Consider the following 25,317-nt stretch of genomic DNA (forward strand, 5'->3'; position numbering starts at 1 on the left):
TATACTTTAATTATTCAAGGCAACTAAGAAATGTAAATATGAACAACACATACCCAATGTTGACGATGCCAGCGAGACACAGAGTCAGTCCGATTTACTTCAAATTGAAACTATGTAGCAAGGCTTGTACTACGGAAACGTCTAAGTGCCACGACTTAGCAAGATAATTATGTTTTAATGATTGTGATTTTTGTAGCCCTGCGGGGCAATCTAGTTGGATATCCAAATTTCGCGGTTGATAGTTCTTTGTAGCCCTGCGGGGCAATCTAGTTGGATTTCCTTATTAAGCGGCGGTTGTTGGCGGTCTTTCGCGGTTTGTAGTTTTAATTTCCTCATTCTTCATGCCCTACCTTCTATCGGGGGTTAATTTATAGTTTAAGCTCGTTGGATAACTATACTTCGCGGTGTGTGGTTCTTTGTAGCCTTGCGGGGCAATCTAGTTGGATATCCAAATTTCGCGGTTGATAGTTCTTCGTAGCCCTAGTTGGATTTCCCTATTAAGCGGCGGTCTTTCGCGGTTTGTAGTTTTAATTTCCCTCATTCTTCATGCCCTACCCTCTATCGGGATGACTATACTTCGCGGTGTGCGGTTCTTTGTAGCCCTGCGGGGAAATCTAGTTGGATATCCAAATTTCGCGGTTGATAGTCATTTAGATTTATAGATCTAGTTGGATTTCCCTATTAAGCGGCGGTTGTTGGCGTCTTTCGCGGTGTGGTTTTGATTTCCCTCATTGTTCATGCCCTACGCCGACGCGGGGGTTAATTTATAGTTTAAGCTTGTTGGATAACTATACTTCGCGGTATGTGGTTTTTGAAGCCCTGCGGGGCAATCTAGCTGGATGTCTCTATTGAGCGGCGGTTGTTGGTTGTCTTTCGCAGTTTGTGGTTTTCATTTGTATGATATCCAAATTGCGCGGTTTGTGGTTCTTTGTAGCCCTGCGGGCCAATATAGTTGGATATCCCTAGTGAGCGCCGGTTTTTGGCATTCTTTCGCGGTTTGTGGTTTTAATTTCTCTACTTGTTCAGGCCCTGGCCTCTATCGGTGGCTAATTTGTCTTTTAAACTGGTTGGATATCCATATTTCGCGGTTTGTGGTTCTTTGTTGCCCTGCGGGGCAATCTAGTTTGACATCCCTATTGAGCGGCGGTTGTTGGCGGTCTTTCGCGATTTGTGGTTTTTAATTTCCCTCATTCTTCAAGCCCTGCAGTCTCGGGGGGTAATTTTAATAAACAATTTCCCTGAGAATAAAACATCTTGCTTTGATAAAAAAAAATATATCACAATAGCACCAGATGTTTAAAATTATGTTATTCTTGATGAACGAAAATTATTGTTTAATAAAAGGTTGTAAAAAAAAAATTTGGTCATCGGATTTCGAACTCCAGTTCCAAGATTAGGAGTCCAAGTCATTTACCATTGACCACGGGAGTCGGCTGTGAAATAGCGTGTCGATGTACAATATTTATTATATGAATTGATGTGTCGTCCGAAAAGAACAAAAGAATTGTGGAAAACTTGATTTTTTGGCGAATGGGGTTCGGAATTTGTATGTAAGGTATTTCAGAAATTGCTAGGGTATAATTGGAAGTGAATCTGAAAAAGTGGTGTGAAGGTGATAACCAGGTAGACATGTAGCAGTGTCCAAAAATTCTGGATCAGTATGATTTGCAACTAATTTTCGCTAAGAAATACCGCGTGAAATGGAAGCAAAAACATTTGTTTATTACGAACAATAATTGACTGTAGGATTGGTGGCCCTTTTTGAATTAATGAGTTGTCAAGATATTACACCTGGGACTGTAAATAACATTTAGCATGGTTTTAGCCACATTTTGTACCCAGCGAAAATAACATCGAACAATAGAAGTCAAGTGTTTTAATGTTAGCTGTAAATATAGTCTCGCGGGAGCATCTGTTATTAGTCTTCTTTATCAGTCTTTTTTTTTTTTAAAACTTGCTGGTCACGGCTACCGCGTGACTCTAATGCAAAGGCAGTAAACAACGCAAGAATATGCAGCAAAATAGTCTATTTTGTTCAACTTTGTGATTTTAGTGTAAACGGTCCCGTCGATGAATATTTTTACATCGACAAATACTTTCAAAATGTTGTTTTTGATAACATAATTACAAATTCGGAATACCCCCATCTGTGATAATTTTGCTATTCAATTAATATTTGAATTTGATGATATTTATCTAATGAGTTCCTATCCTTTTCAATGGCATGAGGATTTGGTCACTCTTACTGATCTTGGTGTGTCGTGCCCATGGGTCACGTGCGTATTTATCAATACTTAAGTGAAATTATGACATAGCTTATAGTTTGATCAGCTCGTAATCGGCGGGCCTTATAACATCGCGGATTAATATCAATATATTTTATTTGGAGAAACGTCTTGTGACATCTCGTCAGAAGTATTACAAACTATTAATTGAAGTTCTATACTTTGTCTACTTTCTTTAACACCCAAAATATAGACCAGTCAGATCAATAATATCCTTCTTAACGTGTATCTACTTTTCGGTGTAGTGGTAAAAGCCTAATAATCCCCGCCGGTTACGAGCTGATCAAAGTATAGATAGCGTTGCCGTGCTCAGTGAAATGGTGCATCGATCATTACAATAAAAAAAGTGGCTGCTCTGCCTCTAGAGTACAGCATCGTATGGTTATGTATTGGGCTATTCATCTGGAAATCCATGGAAAACACGGCCCACAATCTCCCACAGTGAGGGTGTAGATTTCAAATTGAGTTACCCGGACCCGTTCAAGTAAGCGCATTTGAAATTCGAATTTGATGATAAAGGTAATGTCTTCCAAAGGGGGTGTATGTAAATCACACATTGCTCATTGTTCTTAACATTTATTAATCTGGAGTAAGTTCAACAACCAAAAACAACGATAAAAAACAATATTAATTCAGAGCCAAATTCATACAATAAAACAAATGCAGAAAATATGATTGAACGAACGAGATATCATTAAGAATCGTCAATTTTCTGAAAAATTACTATCAACACATATACATATACTACACATTACATGAATAAATACAGGTTAACATTAACCGACAATAAGTTATGTTAGGTTCAACGCCCAATTGCCAATGTGAGCGATGTTTCAACCAATAAACTGCATCCGGGCTGACATTTATTATCGCTGATAGAGTGGTTTTACGAGAGGTCATCAGGTCAACTGAAGTTTGTTTTCCACAAGTTTTTTTTAACATATAAATATGAAATATTCACGTTCAGTTGTACTCTCTGCGTTCTGTAGGATACAAAACTGCGGTTGACCTGCTAATGCCACCGTGAATCAACCCCTATACTGATAAATTCGTCGGTCACATCACATACTGTTCTATACGAAAACGTACAAAGGTGTTTCACATACAGAGCTATACAATATGCTCAATTTTCCTCAAATGGTATTTTTTATGAAGTAGACACTTAAAAGTTTGAATTTTGTTGAATTCTACATGCCACTTTTTCGAGTAACATTGTATAATATGGTATTAAAGTTATAGTTCTGTATGTGAAACGATTTTCTTTAAAATAGTATTACTTATAGCTATGTATGTGATCTGACCGACGAATTAACATCATTCCTGAAGTGCTGCTCAATTGCACTGCAAAAAATAAACGTTTCTTATGCATATGAATATGTTACGACGTTTATAATATGATTGAAACACCCTTTACGGTGTTAAGATTGAACATATTATTATTGCGTTTTCTCGTATATGTAATGGCGTCGTAATTATACACTGGATCGTGTATTAATTGTGGTACACAACAAGAAGTTGTCCTTTCACGGATACAACGTTGACATATGTTGAACGATTCCTTTGTTCATCAGGTTTTTTATGTGGTTGAATCCGTGTCATTAGAATTCCCCTGTGAAGACGTCATATCACCAACGCGATTAAATCTGCAGAAAATATGTTTAATTTCCCGCCGAAATGGTTGGTACTTCCACCCATATATGAAAGGGTTAACGCACATGTTGATCAGCACCATGGTCAAAAATACCGCGTGCATATCTGACGTGATGTCATAGGGAACCCTAAGGTTATATAACCAATAGCTGACTGATGCAGGAGTCCAGCAAACGACGAAAGCTACCGCTACTAGGATTAGCGTGATTGTAACATTCTTCTTCGCTTTCCCAAATTGGGCGCCACCTCCACCTTCTTCTCGACCTTTATCGCGGTTTTTCAAACTTCTCCAAATATTAGCATAACAATAAATCATTGACGATAATGGGAGTAAATAGGTTAAAAAGAAGTGATACATGCCGATCGCCATCTGTACTTTCCAATTTTCCCAGACTGTGTAACAACCATAATATTTGTTAGAATAAAATGGCGCGAACCACATTTCCAGAAATCCAAGAATGTAAATAATTACGCAGATGTAAATGGCGCGCTTTTTGGTGAAAACATTGCGATGAGTAACGGGATAGCAAACGGCAAAAAATCGTTCCATTGATATCAAAATAAGGTTACCCGTAGATGTGTTGTTAAATGACCACAATATAAATTCACTCCCCCAAATACGACATACGATATCTTGCCACAGAGGTGGAGCAGATGGTCCTGGTCTTGGCGCGAAACGCTGAAAGAGAAAAATCACAGACGACGCGAAATCAATGACGGATTGATTCAAAATAAGATTGTTTGTCAACGAGTTGAATACTTTTCTTTTGAAGAGGAACACGAAACAAACCAGACCATTTCCAACGATACCCGTGATTCCGATAATAATAGGAATATAGAATTGGAAAATAAGAAAGGTTAAATCTGGTTGGAAAACCGGTATTTGTCGATCTGTTACGTCAGAGGAACCATTTGAAATAGTAGAATTGACCTCCATGCTTATACCTCTGTTTGAAACTTCAGTACAAAACAAAAGCCGGACAATGTAGACAACAAACTCTCAGCAAGCGTAGTGCAAAGTCACTGCAGAGATTTTTTTGTTCGCATCCCTGCACAAAATTTCAATTATAAACGTAGAGGAGTTTTGTATGATAGCCACATGATATCTCCCATCGCTTGTGTAGGGTAAACACAATTTTATCCAATCAGCAACAGTGTATAGCTCGACTGACACATCGAACCTTTCAGCAGACGCGATACAAAGCCAAAACCACTGCAGGAGTGCAGGCTATTCTGTAAAACAATATTAATTTGTTGGGTTTCGTGTGGCACGCGTTTTAGGCAGACGATTTCTTCCGGCGGGAACAATCACCAACGATTTTACTTGGCATTCATTATGAATACAGTCAAAATGTACTATTCCTGCTGAAATCCATACATCCCCTATGGAAACATGAGCATAAAGGAAGTCTCCGGCAATCACAGCATTATGCCTTATATATTAGAAAAATAATTATCAAACACGAATCACGTGGTTTTATTTAAAGCAAACTCATATTGCGCATAAAAACGAGTAAAAATAGCCGTCTCTCATTACATGATATTCAAAATTCCCGGGCGCTGAAATATTCCGGGGCAATGACGTGTCAGTAATACAATGAAGGCCAACGAAAAATGAGTACAATTAATAACCATGACGTCATTGCCCTAGACAATTTCTGCGTGGGAATTTTGAATATCGCGTGTTGAGACCGGCTATTTTTATTCGTTTTTATGTTCAATATGAGTTTGTTTAAAATAAAATTATGTGAATCGTGCTTTTTAAGGCATAATGTTGTGATTACTTCCTTTAATTAATCTCTCACGCAGGGGGGTGTAGAATTTAATAAAGTCACTCATTCAGGTAACCGCATTTGAATGTCACAGTCCCTTTGTGGGAGATGTAATGTCTTCAAGAATAGGGGAGATTGGATTTCAACTTAAATAGCCTAATGTCTCTACTGGAACTGTGCAGCAAACCTAACGCGGTCGATATAAATACACTTATAGCTTCTGAACTGTTCATCATGTTTACAACAATTTAACATAGAAATTTTGATGGTTTATTTGAGCGTATTTTGATACCCCATTTGTCCAAATGTCGTTCAATATTAGCAACACAGTAGTGTTTTTAAGTTGCACTTTACAGCGATCAATGGTTATTACTCATGTATTGCGGCAGGTAAAACCCACCATTATATTCATGCTGAATTCAAATCAATACAATTTACTACAACTTTTAAATTCGGGTAATTGTCTTTAAAAACACCATTGTATTAGGCTTGTATTGGGACGTATATGGAATCAAAATGTGCGGAAATAAACCATCGTTGTTTTTATGTTAAACTATTGTGAATATCATTATCATATTTATAACGGCTTTGTGTGTTCGGCTTTATACATTAGGAAACGAATTTGGAGAAAACCTTCTGTTAATAAAATACTATGCTGAGCCACCAGCCTGGGTGGATTACGCTCCAGTAATTTCAGATGATTGAGCTCAGTAATACATCAAAGAATGTCTTCCAATTCATGAAAACAAATATATAATCATCATATCGGATTAAAAGCTTAGAGGGAAGGTCTTGCTGCTCAGCGAGTGTTTGTAATTATCAGAAGGTTTTCTCCAAATTCATTCTCTAATGATTACCGGTCAATACAACACAAAAATCGCTCGAAACAAGGTCTATGCTAAAGGGCACGTAAATAATTTCAATAAAACCATGGTGTTATTACGAATCTAATCAATACAAGTTATTCTATAGAAGAATCTGTAACAAAACAGTTTAACAACCAATTAAATTTTGAAGCCATCGTTATACAAATCTACTATAAATAATTCTACAGTCGAATCCAGATGCACAATGAATCAATAAATGAAGGATTTGTCCTACTCGGGACATACAAATAGAGTACAGGACAAACTCGGGGTGATTGCAATACGGTTTGCTGTGAACGAGTATCTATTTTTCTATTTTTAAATTCGCAAATCGAGCGAATACAATCAAAACAAGTTGAAGGTAAATAAACCTCGGAACTAAAAAATGTCATCGGATGCTTTTTTACCGCTTTCGTCAATGATTGGAGTGTTATTGACAATGAAGGACCCATTTTGTACAAATTGATTTTTTTAACAAATAGAAAATGAAATCAATTCATTTTGGTTTTGCTTCCGACATGGCCTGAAGTGTATTGCTATTGTAAACATCGACATTTAATTAATTTAAATTAATAATAATATTGTTTTTCTTAATGGGCAATAAAACAAGATTGAGTGATTGATTTTATAGACGAATTTCATAGTTCTGGTCCAATAAAACAGCACTTACTGTGGACGTTTCGAAATCCAGTTTGCCAGTTGGTTTCTTCAAAAGATCGTCAAATACGTGAGTTAGGTTGTATTGCCCCTCGTCTCTGTTCATGGTGGTGCCCTGTTGTCGGATTTTCACTGCTAAATACACTTTTTCATCATATTTACAACAATTTAACACAGATATTTTCACTGCTTCTTTAATCCATCGTTTGTATTTGTCTGCCTATTTGCCTAAAATCTTAGCCTCCTCCCAGTCAATGATGTGGTCTTTCTCGAGAACATGGTCTGTGATGGCTGATTTATTGGTAGCTGGTTGAGATGCTTTTCTGTTTGCTCTCATGCGAACATTAACACACGCCTTATCTGCCTCTGCCCTATGTTCAAGTCGCTTACCGAATTTCCTCTCCGCCTCACCGACATAAGTTGCATTGCAATTCTTGCAAGGGAAGGAATAAACAACCTCTGTGGTGTTGAGCGGGTCCCTTTTATCTTTAGGGTGCACAAGCATGTTTCTTAGGGTGCAATGAGGCTTCATAGCAGCGGAGATATTGTAACTCTTTAATGTTCTCGCGATACGCTCCGACACTCACTCTACATAGGGGATGACGACAAGGCCTTTTGACTTGGTGGTTTTATCCTTCTTAATTGCCTTCTTCTTCTGCTTTGGTGTATCCATCTGTTGTTTCAATTTCCCAGACTGTGTAACAACCATAATATTTGTTAGAATAAAATGGCGCGAACAGAAGGATAGCTGCAGTTACTAAGCGCTTTTTTGGCGATCTTATTTTTCCTATCCAAGAGCGTGCGAACAACACCCAATGTCTGGTGTAGCGGATGGTGAGAGCTGCAATTAAGGTACTGGTTGATGTGGGTGGCTTTCCAATATACCAGTAACTTGATTGTGCCATCGTCGCATCTAACTATCAAAGTGTCTAAAAACTGTATCTTTCCGTCTTTTTCCTGCTCATAAGAAAATTTGATGGATTTGGTATCATCAATTTGATTAAGATGTTCTGTGAGTGGTGGTACTGCGTCCTTGTTAACAACCTCAACAATGTCGTCGACGTAGCGTTTCCACATCTTGGGTTTACACGCGAGGGGGCTGTGGCAATAGCAGACTCTTCCAAGAATTCCATATAAATATTGGCCGCTAGCGGAGAGTCAGGGCTGCCCATTGCCGCACCAAATCGCAGCCTGTAAATCCTGTCTCTAAAGGTAAAATAAGTGGTCGATAATATAAAGTCCAGCAATTCTACCACATTGTCAACAGCTAAGGTGAACCCTTTGACGATCTCCTGAAGAAACCAACTGGCAACCGAGTTACTAAGCAACAACGAGTTGTACACAGAAGGTCGGGACAAGGGATCCTCAACATTCGTCTGAGGAACCACATTCCCGTTGCTTGCAATCGATCTTCCATTGCCTTTGAGACTACCCAGCTCTCGCAACCATATTTCAGAATTGGTAGTACAAAAATTTAACTTTTTGTATTAAAACCGGGTCGACCCGGTTATTTTCAGAGTTCACCGATCGAGTACTTGCTAACATGTACTGTGAATGTCAGCTTGTATGTACACAGTTCGAGCGCGATGCTCCGTGCAGTTACATGTAATACGATCGGCGAGTGTAGTACACGCATTGTAGGCGTTGGAATGAATAAACCTCATTTGTTTGGCTCGAAATTAAAAAGGGATAATGTGATCAGTGAAAACAAACATTTAAATAAGAATCTATTCTTTATGCAAATCACACATTATTGCTTTAAGTACCGACGACTCTTCTAACTATACTCTGGCGATAAAAATTTTGAACCAAGCATAATAATTATCATTTGCATAGTGTTATCATTTTCATTTGAATACAAAACAAAAACACTCTCCAGATGTTCATAGTACGATGGAAAGAGTCGTCGGTTTCTATCGGGGCACCGATAGCGTTAGAGGACCAAATTATGCGTTGTGTTTACTGACCTCTGTGGCTATTTAGAAGCGGGCTTGACGAACAGTTCAAATATCACAGTTACCCTTCTGTAGGTCTTGTTGTTCTTGAGTTATGATAAAGAATGGCGAAACATCTTCATATAACGACACATATCTCAACAGCCACAATAAATTTTTACCCTTTGAAATCTTCGAGGTGTTACTTTTCATTAATCCCCTAATCTAGACAATGAAAATTGATTTTTTTTCAGTTAAACGACCATGACTGTCGACATGCTTTAACATTTCTACCTGTTTGATACTCAATGGAGAAAAGAATTTATTTAAGAACCGAGTTGAACTTTATAGGTTTAAAACATTTTATAAATAACATATCCATTAGTGATATTGTGTGAAGAAATCAAGGAATTAGCATTTACCGTTTTGTTTTTATGACACATTTTATATATAGCGATACCCAATTTTAATGTTTGTCCAAGAGACATCTAAAATTTGAATGTCAGGCCACTCTCTGTAACGTAGATTTGGAACAACTGCCATTTTATTAACCTCATTGGCATTGAAATAAAATGGAGCACGCAAAGTGTTATTGTCCCTGGTCTTAGTTAAGGAGAAAATATTATTTCTTGTTATTTTCATTTTCCCTTTACTTTAAAGATGTTTATTCTCTATCAAAAATATATAAATTTGCAGGCGGGTTTTTAGTTTTTTAGTCGAAATGAAATGCGCGCAAATTGAAGTGGAGTGAATTACAAAATATCCAGTAAGTTAGACATATAGGGGATAAAAACAGAAAAAAAGAAATTGAAGTAACGCAAAAATCAACCTAATTTAAGTAAAAGTCAGTTTCAGAGCTGGTGCCTTTATCGTGCATTGTGTGCTCTCATTCAAAATACATGGTACCTCGTGGACAAATAATGAAATTGGGTATCGCAGCAAAGGGACTCATACAATTTAAACGGTAGTCACGGTAGTAGCGAGTCACTTCATTTTTTCACAGAACGTGACTATTGAGTGTGGCATTTGTAAAAACTTTCAATAATGGGAAAGTTCAACTTGGTTCTTACATAAATATCGATTCTTTGCTCTATTTGCACTTTTTTGACTCGCCCTGTATTTGATAGAATTGCGTTTGTTTCAAATCTCATCAAATACTTAAGGGTAGACAAAGTATTGTTCGTCAAAGCAGCTAAAATATGACATCCAATTTTGATATATGTATACTCCCGATTCCAAAAAGTACAGCACTACTCCCCATTCCAGAAAAATACAGCACTAATTTTTTAGGATTAAAAAAATATTATCAAGTTCTGACAAATGAAACATAGCTCAATCCTAATCATTCATTTAGTCCTAACAGAAGATAATAGAAAAAGTTCACTATTTTACTAATTTCTTGAAAAAAGAGCCAAAAACATGCATTTCCGGCATGTTTTCTGACAATCGAGTCACAAAAATTACAGACTTAGAACAAGTCTAAGCATTCAAAATCTTGATGGTGACATTTTGCTCTAATTTTCACTTTTGTTGTGTTACTATATTTAAATGGTTGGTTATACGAATGAAACATGTCAATTAGAATGCATAAACTGAAATTAGTCTTAGTACAAGTCTATGGGCTGGAGTGTCACAGCATAAGAAAAAAATGGCCAAATATTAAAATTTGACTTTTAATGCTAGTTAGGACTAACTAAAATTAGGAATTAGCTATGTTTCATTTGGCAAAACAGGATAATATTTTTTTAATCCCAAAAAATTTGTTCTGTATTTTTCTGGAATAGGGAGTAATTTTGTGCGTATTCAGTTCTGTCACAAAGCTCAATGACTAACTATCCATAAAAGAAAATATTGCAGTGTTTACATCACTTCAAATTTTCTGTGAGTATTTCCATCTCCTAAATCCTCATGCAGAAATAAAGTCGTATGTAATTAACTGAATAGTCCCGTTGATGTGGACACACAGTTTACTGACAAAGACACTTACATCGGCGAAATTTCACATACTAAGTGATCCGCGAGGAATGTCCATACCTGCTGCACCTGCTGCTGACCAATTCATTGGTCAAAAATGAATAGAATATAATTGAATTCGACAATGATGACTTGTCCTTCAGAATCTTGTAAAAATGACAAGGACGATTTAATCAAATATTTGATGCGGAGATTCGTGTCAACTATTGTTTTCTAATGGATGTGACAACAACATGTGAAAATAAACAAGAATTTGCTTAAAGAATGTCCATACCTGCTGCACCTGCTGTTGACCATTAATTGGTCAACAATGAATATAATTAAGGGCAGACGAGGTATTGTTGGTCGAAGCAGCCAAAAAAAATAGATTTTCATTATGTAAATCAATATATTATTGAAAATAACACTTTGAAGTTTTTCAAAAATTCATTCTACAAATCATATACTTTGAAAACTTGCTTGATTTATTGATGTTAATGAGTTATGTTACATTTTACAAAAGTGTTGTTGTTTCAGCCCTCTTTACAACATAACTCAAGGGCCGCAGGACCTAAAAAACTATATCTGTGATATTTTGAATTCTTTTACACACTAGCTATGAAATGATCAATGCAATTTTTGCAAATGCTCACTACCATTCGCAAGATGCTATGAACTACCAAATCGTAGCAGATCAAAATAGTTGCTAGCCTTAAATTCGACAAGGATGGCTTGTCTTTGAGGAGCATAACAGAATCGTGTAAAAAATGACAAGGACAATCTTATTGATGCGGTGATTCCTGTCAACTATTAGGTCAGTTTTCTAATGGATGTGACAACAACAACATTTCAAAATAAACAAGACCTTGCTCAAATAGGAGGTACACCAATTTGACATAATGCACATAATGTGAGGGACTGGTTCTTTACCAGAGTGAGGTTATTAGGTCCCTCTACCTCCCTGGCTCATTTCTCCCCTTTCTCTCCTTTGATTTGATTTTTGTTCTTCTTTTCCAATGCCAATTTGCCAGGATAAGCAGATAGATAAGCAAATTTAGTTGGATTTGTTTATTGTTTATTATCATTCGATCCTCGGTTTGTCTGTGATGCCAGGCTTTCATCCTACTTGCTAGGGTTAGATGCGCATGATCCTTACGGTAGATCCACTCCTCCATACGCCATACATAAATTCTCCCAGCCACATTTCCCTAATATGAAATTAAAAAAAAAAAGTAAATTTAGTTCGGCAGATGTGAGGCCTATGTCACCGTATGACTACAAGGACTTTTAAAATCAGCAACACATGGCTAGCCACAGCTTTTTAGCCTCCATCAGCGCGGTGTGAAGAACAAAATGATAATGAGACAAATTAAAAGGAATTTACAGAAACGATACGTGTGACTTTGTGACTTAGACAAAAATCCTCAGTCATCTAGGGGATACCAGAACCAGTTCCCAGCTCATAATGGTGAGGGCTGGAACGCTAGGCGAGGTAGAGGCAGAGGACGGAGTTGGATGAACTAGCTCTACAAAAAACCAAACGGCTCTTTTCAGAGCCACCATTTACTTATAAAAGAGAGATGATTTTGTGTCAATAAAATGCCCCTTGTTTTGTTTTGCTTTACTTCTATTTTAATTTATTATTCCAAAAGAATTTTGGATTTTGTGTGTTTTACTTTTATAAGCTCTAGAGGCAAGGAATTGCATTAGGGCTTGAGCGTTTCACCGTTCTTTCTAGCCCTGCGGGGCATATAATAATAAAATAAACTCACTTGGAGCGTTTAGTCGTCGTATGGGAGTCTCCGGCCTCGGGGCTTCGCCCTGCGGCCTTGCTGTTTTTTTTCGTGTTAATTTTAAAATTTGTCATACAAAAACAGTTGATAATTTTAATTGGTTAAGTAGAAGAATTTTTGGAACTTTGGATGAATTTTGAAAGATCTGAAAGTTTTGGTAAATAGATACTTTTGAGAGCCTGAAAATAAGGTAGTATCATTGGATGGTTCATTTATTTAATTAAAAAGGAAAAAAATGGTATGCATGTTTGAAGTAATACTGCTAAGTTTCGAAAGATAGAAGTGGTATTAGATTTCTTCAACATGACCAGATAAAAGTGGTATATTTTGGTAAACACAAGAAAGTAGTGTTTTTATATATATATTCTATGTATCATAAATGATTCGTAATTTTGAAATGTTTCACATGATGAGACATATTTCGAATATTTTAATTTATAAATTTACCCCTTTGCGGTTTTGATTTTGGAACTGGAGGCAGGTTCCGTCCAGGGTCCGTTATCTTTTTAATTTTCAGACAAACAGCAGAGTTAGGCATACAGTTTGGTGTTAAAATGCCTAACTTACCAATCAAAATTGCCTAACTCACTCCTTTATGATTGGTCAATGTCAATGATATCATTACAGCAGGTGTGAATGCTACTAGACACATGATTTAAGCAAAAAACTCAATTCGGCTGAAAAGTGAATTATCGTAACAAGATGACGATTTGCATTTTAGACATTGTACGCACTTATTAAAGGGGGACTCGCCAATCATAACATTATACCTTATTTTAAGCACGAATCACATTGTTTTATTTAAAACAAACTCATATTTACCATAAAAACGAATAAAAACAGTCGGCTCTCAACACGCGATATTCAAAATTCCCGCGCCGAAATTGTCTAAGTGCAGTGACGTAATGGTTATTTGTGTTCAATTGTCGTCAGCCTTCATTGTATTACTGGGACGTCATTGCACTCGGCGCCCGGGAATTTTGAATATCGCGTGTTGAGAAACGGATGTTTTTATTCGTTTTTATGGTTACTATGAGTTTGTTTTAAATAAAACCATGTAATTCGTGCTTGATAATTGTTTTTCTAACATATAAGGAATAATGTTGCGATTGCCGGAGACTTCCTTTAAACTCTAGAACTAGAGAAACCATATGGGACGTAATCATGGTAATTACACACCAGTGCATGATGAAAGTTGTTTTTTCCAAACACTTAATCAAGACTCTAAATATTTGACCTAGATGTGACTATAGTCCAATTCATTTGATCAAATATTTGTAGTAACGTTCCATAATAGTGGAGAGCCAATTTTGTTACGCTATAATGGGCAATCGCTACAATCGGCGTGATTAAGGGATCTAATATGAGCGTTTATTGCGTTTCGACAGTATTTTTTGTGGGACATGAGAGCACCTCGGACCTATCGAATTGCATTCTGAATTCGAAGCATGTCTTTCTGATATCAAATAATTTTCATTTTTTGAAAATCACAATATAATACAAATTTTATGACAAATTATAAAAATTTGATATTTTTCAAATTTTTGATATATAACCGTCCTCGAAGTAAATTATATAAATCTAATGACATATTCTTAAAGTGTATGTAGCAGGGAGGATAAGCCGACGGTCAATTGAAAAATTTGACCTTTCATATTGAAGATATGGATTTCCCCAAAAAAGACCTAATTTTTTTTGGTGTTTTGGGGAAAAAAATCCATATCTTCAATACGAAAGGTCAAAATTTTCAATTGATCGTCGGCTTTTCATCCCACCTACATACACTTTAAGTATAAATCATCAGATTTATAAAGTTTACTTCAAGTGCTGTTAAATATCAAAAATATTAATTTTTAATGATTTGCCATAAATGTGTATTAAATTGCGAATTTCAAAAAATCAAAATTATTTGATATCAGAATGACATTCTTCGTATTCAGAATACAATTCGATATGTCTGATGTGCTCTAATGTCCCACAATAAATACTGTCCAAACGTTCATACCCCAGCCCTTAAAGAAATGATGTTTTTATCACCATGTCAACGTTAGCACAGTATTTTTGTGGGAGCTGAGTGTACACCAGAAATTGCATTATGAATACGAGGAACGTCCTTCTGATATAAAAATAAATAGCTATATAATACAAATTTTACGACAAATTATTCAAATTTGATTTTTGATATTTAACAGTCCTCGAACTTAAACTTGATATGTACTTAACATGTATGTAGCTGGGATGAAAAGCCGACGATCAATTAGCAATTAGATAGTGTTTAAGGGAAAAAATCCATATCTTCAATACGAAAGGTCGAAATTTTCAATTGATCGTCGATCGGCTTTAAATCGTGACATAACTGTACAGCCATACACTTTAAATACATACCATTAGATTTATAAAGATTACTTCGAGGAATGTTAGATATCAAAAATATCAATTTTCAATCCTTTGGCATAACATAACATCAGAAGGACATTATTCGCATTCAGAATGCCATTCGATATGTCTGATGTGCTCTCGTGTCCCACAAAAAATATTGTCCAACCGTTGCTACCAGAACCCTAGACGTCTTTACATACATATATTCCAGCAATGATCTTAAGATGAACTTGATCGTTGAATGAAAAATACAAATCGTTCCACATGATTATTTAACCTCGGCGACGTAAGGTCTTTTTATTCGTAGAATTCTTCTTTAGACATCTATGGGTGTTTTTTTTTCATAAATGCGTCTATTTAAAGACTTATTCGGTGATCCCAGCGAAAGCGAAAAAGGTAAAAAAAAATTATAATTGCCTGAAAGTAAAGGTTAAGTAATTTTTGAAATGAAAATAATAGACAAAAAACAAGGAAAACAGCAACATTGGCAAAGTTGAAGCCGCATTTAAATACATATGTACATGCAGATAGTTTCTCTACTTAAAGCCATATTGCAACATATCTAGAAAATAATATAATTGTATTCTTAAAGTGTATGTAGCAGGGAGGAAAAGCCGACGGTCAATTGAAAATTTTGACCTTTCATATTGAAGATATGGATTTTTTTCCCAAAAAGACCTAATTTTTTTTGGTGTTTTGGGGAAAAAATCCATATCTTCAATACGAAAGGTCAAAATTTTCAATTGATCGTCGGCTTTTCATCCCACCTACATACACTTTAAGTATAAATCATCAGATTTATAAAGTTTACTTCAAGTACTGTTAAATATCAAAAATATCAATTTTTAATGATTTGCCATAAAATGTGTATTAAATTGCGAATTTCAAAAATCAAAATTATTTGATATCAGAATGACATTCTTCGTATTCAGAATGCAATTCGATATGTCTGATGTGCTCTAATGTCCCACAATAAATACTGTCCAAACGTTCATACCCCAGCCCTTAAGATGAAGGCACTACAAATGCAAATGATTCTGTAAAACAATTTTATTGTTAATCAATATAGCACAAAAATCGCTCAAAATAAGTAAGAGGTTTATATAAACAAATCCAGTCAATACGAGTTATTCTACATAGAAATCTGTAACAACAACAGTTTAATAACTACGTTAAAGAAATCGTTTTTCATTAAATTACATTCTAATAACGCTTCAATCAAACAAAAAGCACCAAATCAATGGATAAAGGTTTTATTTTGTCATATATTTTACATAAAGCATGACATTAGGTGATTGCTCTAAGGTCGTGAACCCATTCACGAACGCTCCGTTATGAACGATATTTTCCTATTTTTAAATTAATCATAAAACAAGCGAATTCAAACAAAACAGGTTAAAATAAATAAATCCTTGAAATAGCATGTCATCGGTTGTTTGTGACTGCTCTCGTCAATGATTGGCGTGTTATTGACAATGAACGAAAGTCTTTTGTACAAAATGAGGTGTTCCCGTTAATACATCTTATATGGAAGACAGAACCTTAATCCATTGCAATTTACACTCTCTGTGCCGGAAATTAACTTGGTCGAGTCTTCCATAGGGGGTGGATGGAATTCAATTGGAACAGCTCAACTTTTCTGTCATCATTAAAGGACGCAATGGATTCATATTCATTCGTATTTGCGTTGATTCCCGAATGCATGACGTGATGCGTGTTGTTACGACAAACATCAACATATTTTATAGTCAAACGTAAAAATTAACGTTAAGCGACGAAAAAAAAGAAACCCTGTTCTACGGGCGGACCAGGGATATACGGACCTTTCAAGTCGGGTCACTGACTTGAGTCACTTTTGACCTGGTATTGGGTGATAAAAATGTCAATTTTTGAGGTTTTTGTATGAAATTAAATTTTCAGCTTTCTTTTACTTTTCATTTGATCAAAATTGAACATTCCGTTCAAATGTTACAAATGAAAAATTGTCAACAGAAAATGCGAAAGTAATCCATAATGAGCGTTATCCCATATTAATACATGCATTCTATTTCTTTTGTATTGTATTGTTTTCAAGCAGTGAAATTTTAGAAATCAATGAATACAAATTAGTTATGGATCCAAATTACACCAGTTAACCAAACATATTGTTGCATTGAATATCAAAATGTAATTACAACAGTAAAAATAATCATTCTAATTATCAAAATTATGTTAATTAGCTAATTAATATTCATTATTGACTTTGTAAACTTTAAAGTCAATTTTCTCGTATTTCATATTTTCACCAATATTGGCCTGCTGGCCTGAAATTTTAATCCTTGATCTGTGTATTGAGCCTACTTTTGAAAATGCTAACTGCATACATCAATGTGAAATGTCTGCCATATGGAAGTTGCCAATGACGAAACTTTCACATGACATGATTCTTGGACACAGTTGATAGCCTTACCCCCTGCCTGTACAAATAGGCTCAATGCACAGATGTTGTTGAGAGCTTTAATTTGATGCCTTAATGAGCTTCATATGATGTTTAGTTCTTGCTCTACATTTTTGACGTTTCTCGGTTTCCAGCTAATTAATTATTCAAATTAGCTAATTAATATTCAGAAAAATATGCATTTGTGCATATTTTTCACCATATGGTCATCATATATTTATAACCTAACAATGATGTGATGTTTAGTTACCAAAATAAGTCAATCCCAGGTCCCGGGTCCCAGGTCTAATACCTTCACCATGGCTACAAATGTCGAGCTATCAAGGCAAATGAGAAATCAACATTTACAGATTTATCCTGTGTTTGTTTTTGCTATTTCAGGTTTTAAATTTGATGCTTATATTTTGAGTTTTGTCTTGTAATAAAGGGGGTAATTACTCTTTGGTAGATGTTTACGACAAGTCGCTGTTACTTGTGACTTGTGATAATACCGGTGTTGTATAAAAAAAATGATATTATGATTAGACACAGCTGGAGAAATACAAATCACTGCTACAGAGTTAATGTTATACTCCCACATATTGACAGTGTTCACATCAGTTTCCTAGGCTGTTGCAAATGAAGTCGATATCTCTCAGCGCTTGTCTTGGACTAACACAATGTATCCAATCAGTAACGATTCCTAGTCCCATTCGCCGTTCGAACTCAATCAGTGCTCTCAATAAATCGACTGGCACAGAGAGAACTTCTAACAGACGCGATAAGAAAAGCCAATAGCATACACTGCAGACATTTCGTTCTGCAATGTGCTTTACAAAGTTCATTACACCTTGGCGATTTTTTTGAGAAATTGGAATCACTGCTACAAGGTTATTATCCCACAGCACTGAGCTGTATATACAGTTTTCCCATCAGTTTCCAAGGTTGTAGCAAGCAAAGCCGACGAAACTTGAGTTTGCATTTGTGTCTTTCATTTCATCATCACAGTCTACAGAGCATTGCCGTTGTTATTACGAGACTAGTTTACTGTTAGCATTGTTTATAGTGGATGGCTTCACGTGAATATTTTTGCAATAAAGATTGCAACCATTTACCTGGACAGTTTTTAAAATTATAATTTACTTTAAGTAAACAACGCTAGTATTTCCAAAGAAGTGGAATTATTATGATTAACATGTTAAACAGCAGTGAAGTTGATACTCAAAATGAAACAAATGCCGGTGTAGTTGCACCACCACGAGACATTGTCAAGCTTATTCTTCAACTTTATGTACCTATCTTCATCGGAACAATAGGAATCATTGGTAACGGATTCGTTTGTTTTGTAATAATTTACAGATATAAATACTTCAACTCTTTCACAAATCGTCTCATTTTGAACCAATCGGTGCTGGACCTAGCGTCGTCTGTGATTTTTCTACTGCAGCGTTTCGCGCCAAGACCTGGTCCGTCTGCTCCAGCGTTATGGATCGATTTAGTGTGCCGTATTTGGGGGACAGAGTTCTTCCTATGGGCACTCACAAAAGCTTCAACTTACAATTTGATCGTCATATCACTGGAGAGATATTTGGCAGTGTGTCATGTTATTTGGCACCGAAATGTCTTCACACAAGAACGAGCCACAATCTTGAGCATAAGTGTCTATTTTCTAGGAGCACTGTTTATGCTTTACGCGCCATTTTACGCTAACAAAGATTACGGTTGCTATGTCGTATGGGACAATCGGAAAGCACAGGTTATATTTGGTATATTTACGTTTGTTCACACATACTTTTTCCCTTTATGTGTCATTGTTTTCTGTTATGTCAACATATGGACACATCTCCGGAACAGAGAGGTAGCCAGGATTGACAACCAGGCGGCAGGTGGAGCTCAATTTGGTCACGCAAAGAAAAATGTCACCATTACTTTATTGATAGTCGCAATCGCGTTTGTTTTACTCTGGACTCCCTCGTCCGTTACATACGCTCTCTACAACTTTGGTTTTCCGTATGACCTTACAACAGATCTCCATGCTGTATTCCTGACACTTGTTTTGTGTAACATGACGGTAAATCCTATTGTGTATTCGTTTAAGTATCATGAATTTCGTAGACAGTTAAAATTTATATTCCGTCCTTCTAGGAGGGTTGGCGATGTACCGTCCCAATTGACAACCTCTTCAACCTAGATTGTCAACAGTAATATTTGTAGGTAAAAAGTTTAATGTCGTACTTATATATCTTTAATAGGAGTAGCAAATTGTGCGAAAACAGCGCCATGAATGGGTTTCTAATGCAAAAATAAAAGTCTTTCTAATATCATATATATAACCGTACATATTAATATTGAAAGGTCCTTAAGAATAACAACTAAAACTGTTGAAATTTCTTTCCCATTTGCAAATTTTTTTTGAATTTTGACAATTGACGGTTCCATTTTGAAACTACCTAATTTTCAATCCGTTCTACGGAGTCAATATCCATCAATGACAACAGACGCATCATGCGCTGATGAGGCGCAGTGATTAGACCATCTTAATTTTTTTTTTTTTTTTTTTTTTTTTTTTACTTTTTGTATCTGTGGCAAGAATAGACCACCTTTTCATCTCTCGTGGAGGTTGCACTATGGTCAAGATGAAGAACTTTTATTGAGATTGACGCTTTAGGCTATTTTCACCTCTGACGATGTCAGACGTGAGATTTATGTGTGGTGGATAGGCAAAAAACTTAAATTTACTCTATCCAGCGGAAATAACCCGAAAAATGGGCGATTTCAGGCGCACAGGAACTTTGAGACGAATTATTAAATTAAGATTGCCTTAGCATTCTGAATATAGATCATCGATTGATATTTCAAAAAGTATGTGATAGCTGATTTATTCCTCAACAGCACCAAGTATTTAGTTATGTTTAGTTGTTACGTTAACATACCCAAACAATTAAGTTTCTTTCAGGGACACCCTGTATATACGTCTAGATTTCAATGATTAAATAAGCCAAAGGTTACTGTTCAAGAACGGTGTCAATTGTCAAAATTCAAAAAGTATGTGATAACGACTGGCTAACTGCTAATGTAACTGCAATGTTTAAAAGGGGAACTAAATGCAATCCGGCGAACTATAGACCCGTATCACTCACTTCCGTGACATGCAAATTACTGGAACACATCTTATTCAGACTTATTATGGATCATTTAGAACAACATGACATCTTATCTCATTTCCAGCATGGGTTTAGAGCAAATAACTCACGTGAGTCACAGTTGTTAATAACCGTGGAATTATCTTGCCAGAAACTTGGATCGTGGTAGGCAAACTGATATGCTTATTTTAGACTTTCAGAAAGCATTTGACATGGTACCCCATCAACGGCTGGTACAGAAGCTAGAATATTATGGAATCAAAAAAAAAAAAAAAGAATATTATGGAATCCGTGGAAACATCTTGGCGTGGATCACAAATTGGTTAGGCAAAAAAAAAAAGGTTTGTCTCAAAGCTCACGAGAAATTTAAAAACAAATGCGAAATGCGATTTTTTTTTTTTATTCCCGACTTTTTTCATGGTATTTTGAGAAAAAAGTCTGATTTTCGCCTATTTTTTCTGGAAAAACTATAAAACATTTTTTTTTAAATAAAAAAAAAATTTCCGCATTTGTTTTTGGTCAAATCGTGGGATTTTACAAACGCGCGTTTTTTGGCCTTAATATCAAGAACTCAAAGCGTGGTCATTGATGGGGAAATCTCAAACCCAGTCCATAAGTCGGGCATCCCACAGGGAACCGTTATGGGCCCGCTTATGTTTCTGGTTTATATTAATGACATTGCAAATGAAATCGATAGCGGAACAAACATCAGGCTCTTTGCAGACGACTGTTTATTATACCGTGCCATCCATTCATCAAGAGCTACAGACATTCTGCAAAAAGATCTTTCATCCCTTGTTGACTGGGCATCAAACTGGCAAATGTCATATAACACTTCGCATCACCACCAAAAGAAACCCGGTAATTCATACATACTCGATGGCTACAGATTACCTTAAAACCATGAACACATTAATGATGGAAAAAATGTAGTGTTTAGGCCATTTAGACACAATGACCCCCACCCCTCCCCCCAGTGTACAACTCCTCAACAGACATGACTCTATATGCCATAATGTTCGATGATATACGATGATCTCATCTTGTGGTTCTAAGGGTCTGTGTATAATTATGAGCCCTATCCAGGGGGTAAATTTCCAAATGGTGTAAAAAAATGTTTGCCCCTGCATGCCACCACCCTCAAACACTCTGCCAATAGTCGCTTGACCCGTCTCGGCCTGCCAAAATCTTTGCCTGGCCAGCAAAACCCCTGTGGCTACAGGTCTGTGACTGTCTGCTTGACATGCGAGGGGTCCAAAGGTAGAATCACTTGGATACAAAGTGAATTTGTCATCTTCTCACTTTGTTCGTTTGTTCTCTCCCTTCCGATAGCAAAAAAGTAATAGCAACCTGTTGTTAAGGTTAAGGTTGCTATTATTAAACAGAAGAATGATGCGAGCATAGTTAACTCAGATGTGAGAGGAACGTGCCTGCAGACAATTTTGTAACAGCTGGTGTGTAATGCATCTGTTGGATTTATTGAATATCGTATTTATAAATCTTGTTTTATTAATCTATTTACAAGGCCTGTTTTTCCCGAATGTATTATATGATTGTTTGTTGTTTGCTTAATTCGGTATTATTGTATTCCCAAAGGGTGCCAAAACATCACGTTCTGTTTCTCGTTATCACTTTTTGTATAATATATATAACTCGTATGTAAATTTTTGTAATAATGTGTGTAATTGGATGGATGAAATATAAACTGAAGCAATGACGTGTTAACTATCCTTGTAAAATCACAGTTAGGAAGGAAAATAGAAGAACATTGTATTAAGAAGAACATGCCTGTAGACAAATTTGTAACAGGTGTTGTAAGCATCTGCTGGCTTTATTGAATCTCGTATTTAAAAATCTTGTAATCTCTAAAATAGACTTGTTTTCCCGAATGTATTCTATACACATGTTGTTATTGTTGTTGTTGTGGTTTTTGGGGTTTTTTTTTTCTTTCTTTTTTGCGTAATTGGATGAATGAAATATAAACTGAAACTGAAACTGAAACAACGACGTGTTAAATATTTAGGAAGGAAATCGTCCAAACATGCTTTGAACAAATTGACGGGCAGTGGATCGAGTGCACGTCGATGTAGCCTATCTACCGTACACAGTTGATCAGACTTTGGATAAATAAAATGCAATGGATAATGGAATAAAATAATAGAGATAAACGTAAGCCTGTAAAGTAAACGTTTTAATGAACAATCTAAATCCAAAATGTACCATCTTGATCCATTATCCAAACCAATTGCAGTCATAAACAACAATATTGCACTACTTCCGTGCTTTTAGATTATTACTCTGTTTTCCGAATGCCTATCTAACTGATAATCAGGCGAATCGGTGGTCATTACAGTTTCCTTTTTGGTTCTAAGCAAGCCTGTAAGCCTTAATTAGGAGTTCCTATTACTAATCTAGTCAACCATTTATTAATAGTGGTTCTCATCTGGTCCCCGGGATCTGGTCCCACATTTATTAAGAGTGGTATTTAATGTAAATAGGTGGTTAAAGATTGTACATTATCTGGTCGTTCGGTCGTTTCAAGTTATGAGTTTCAGTGTTGGTTTTTGGTCACGTAGTTTCCTATCATTCTGGCTAAGCTCTGGACTGACGTCATTATCTATATCTGTGTCTGTACCCTTTGTTAGAAACTTAAAACTTCTAGCAAGCAGTTTCGGTTAACATTTCCATGAGTTTCAGTATTGGTTTTTGGTCACGTAGTTATTTCAGGTATATCTTATTTCAGGTATATTTATTAAAAACACTCAAATAGCAGCCAAAATGGCTGAATTGCATGGTGAATTACAATAATTACAATCAAATTTATGTAACGAAATGCAAATAATAATAAAATACGTAAGAAAAAACTTGAATTATTGCACAATACATACTCAATGAAAGTTTTAAAAGGTACAATCAAAGAAATAATAAATAGCTGTAGCTCATACTCAACCGAACTCACCCCAACACCATATCTTAAACACATCCCTGCACCCACACCCACCCCCCCCCCATACCCATACACATACCAACATCCACTGATGCACTCCCACACTTACCATTCCACACAAACTCAACCTAATAGAATATCAATGTGACGGCATAATAAAAAGATATGACAATATGACAATATGACAGGAGAGGGAATTGCACTTAAGGGCTTGGACCACCAAATCACACCAGCCCCTCCCATCTATCCATTTGCACAAAAAATGATTCAAACTAAATCACTAGATGGACAGGAGAACACTAAGCATGATTCAGGAGTTCAGCCATGTATGGAACTGGGCTTTCCTTGAATCTTTTGGTTTTCCACCTGTAACTCTTGACTTTAGGGGGCTTTCTTAGGGTCATTGAGGATGAATAGTCAGTGGCAGGGCACCATCTGGAGAATTTTTCAGATGCATGTGCTTTGGAGGCAAACTCCTTGCAAATCTGCAGTCTACGGAAGTGTAGAGGCTCAAGATCCAGAGATTCAAGGGAGTCGGAGTAAGATTTATACTCCTTTCCAAGGAGGAGCTTACATACACGCTTCTGAATTCTCTCCAAAGGGTCCTCCTGGCTCTGAGCGAGACCTGCATGCCATAAGGGGGCTGCATACTCTAACACTGGTCTCATATAACCTTTGTAGATCAGAGATGATTTCACCTGCGTTGAGACCTGCTTCTTTAAGTTTGCGTAACATGAACATTTTTCCATTAGCTTTGGAATGCATATTGTCTACCTGGCCTTGCCATTCCAAATCATTTTGGATGATAACTCCCAGCAACTTGACTTTCTGGACTACTGCTAGGGAGTGCTCAGAGATGCGTAGATCAACATCCGGGGGATTATTTTTACCAAAGTGCACACTCATGGCTTGGCATTTACTTGGATTAAACTTAAGTTTGTTACTGACAGACCACTCATGGAGAGATTCCAAGCACTGCTGTACCTCAGTGACATCATCAATGGCTCTATTTTCACCTATTGTAAGGTCGTCAACATACTTCCAAACCTTCATTCTGTTGTCATCAAACTCAGTGAGCGCATCATTGATCATGCCTAAAAAGGCAATAGGGTCAATCATAGTGCCCTGAGGTACACCACCGTGTACTTCAACCCACTCAGAGTAAGTGTTTTGTACTTAACTCTTTGTTTCCTCACAGAAAGGAAGTCCACCACCCACTGCACAAGGGAAGGAGAAACACCAAGCTTGAGAAGCTTTGTGACTGTGACATTTTTTGATTTCTCGGCCCCTGACATCAAGTGGTGATATACATCAACAAGGCAGTGGGTGGTAGACAATCTCTTCTGGTTTCCAAACTGTCTTTGGTCTACATGGGGCTGAATGGCATCCACAATCCATTTGCAAACTCTTCCTTCAACGACTTTCGCAAGGCACGAAGCTAGAGAAATTGGACGCAACTTGTCGATTGAAGGCGGAGCTTGCATGGGGATTGGGATGACATTGGCTTCCTTCCACTGGGTAG

The 25,317-nt window shown here is 36.5% G+C and overlaps 3 protein-coding genes across 3 annotated transcripts; 1 reads left to right on the forward strand and 2 right to left on the reverse strand.

Annotated features, from left to right (window-relative positions):
* Positions 1–3,859: 3,859 nt before the first annotated feature.
* LOC140139038 (tachykinin-like peptides receptor 86C) lies at positions 3,860–4,872 on the reverse strand. Its single transcript, XM_072160819.1, has one exon. The coding sequence runs from the start codon at positions 4,870–4,872 to the stop codon at positions 3,862–3,864; it is 1,011 nt and encodes a 336-aa protein (XP_072016920.1). The 3' UTR covers positions 3,860–3,861.
* A 14,028-nt stretch (positions 4,873–18,900) lies between these two features.
* On the forward strand, positions 18,901–19,896 carry LOC140139039 (somatostatin receptor type 4-like). The gene has a single exon (XM_072160820.1). The coding sequence runs from the start codon at positions 18,901–18,903 to the stop codon at positions 19,894–19,896; it is 996 nt and encodes a 331-aa protein (XP_072016921.1).
* Positions 19,897–24,365: 4,469 nt separating this feature from the next.
* Positions 24,366–24,914, reverse strand: LOC140139040 (uncharacterized). Its single transcript, XM_072160822.1, has one exon. It carries the CDS (start codon positions 24,912–24,914, stop codon positions 24,366–24,368), a length of 549 nt encoding a protein of 182 aa, XP_072016923.1.
* Positions 24,915–25,317: the final 403 nt, after the last annotated feature.

The sequence above is a fragment of the Amphiura filiformis genome, chromosome 18 (assembly GCF_039555335.1).
Source record: "Amphiura filiformis chromosome 18, Afil_fr2py, whole genome shotgun sequence".
NCBI lineage: Eukaryota > Metazoa > Echinodermata > Ophiuroidea > Amphilepidida > Amphiuridae > Amphiura > Amphiura filiformis.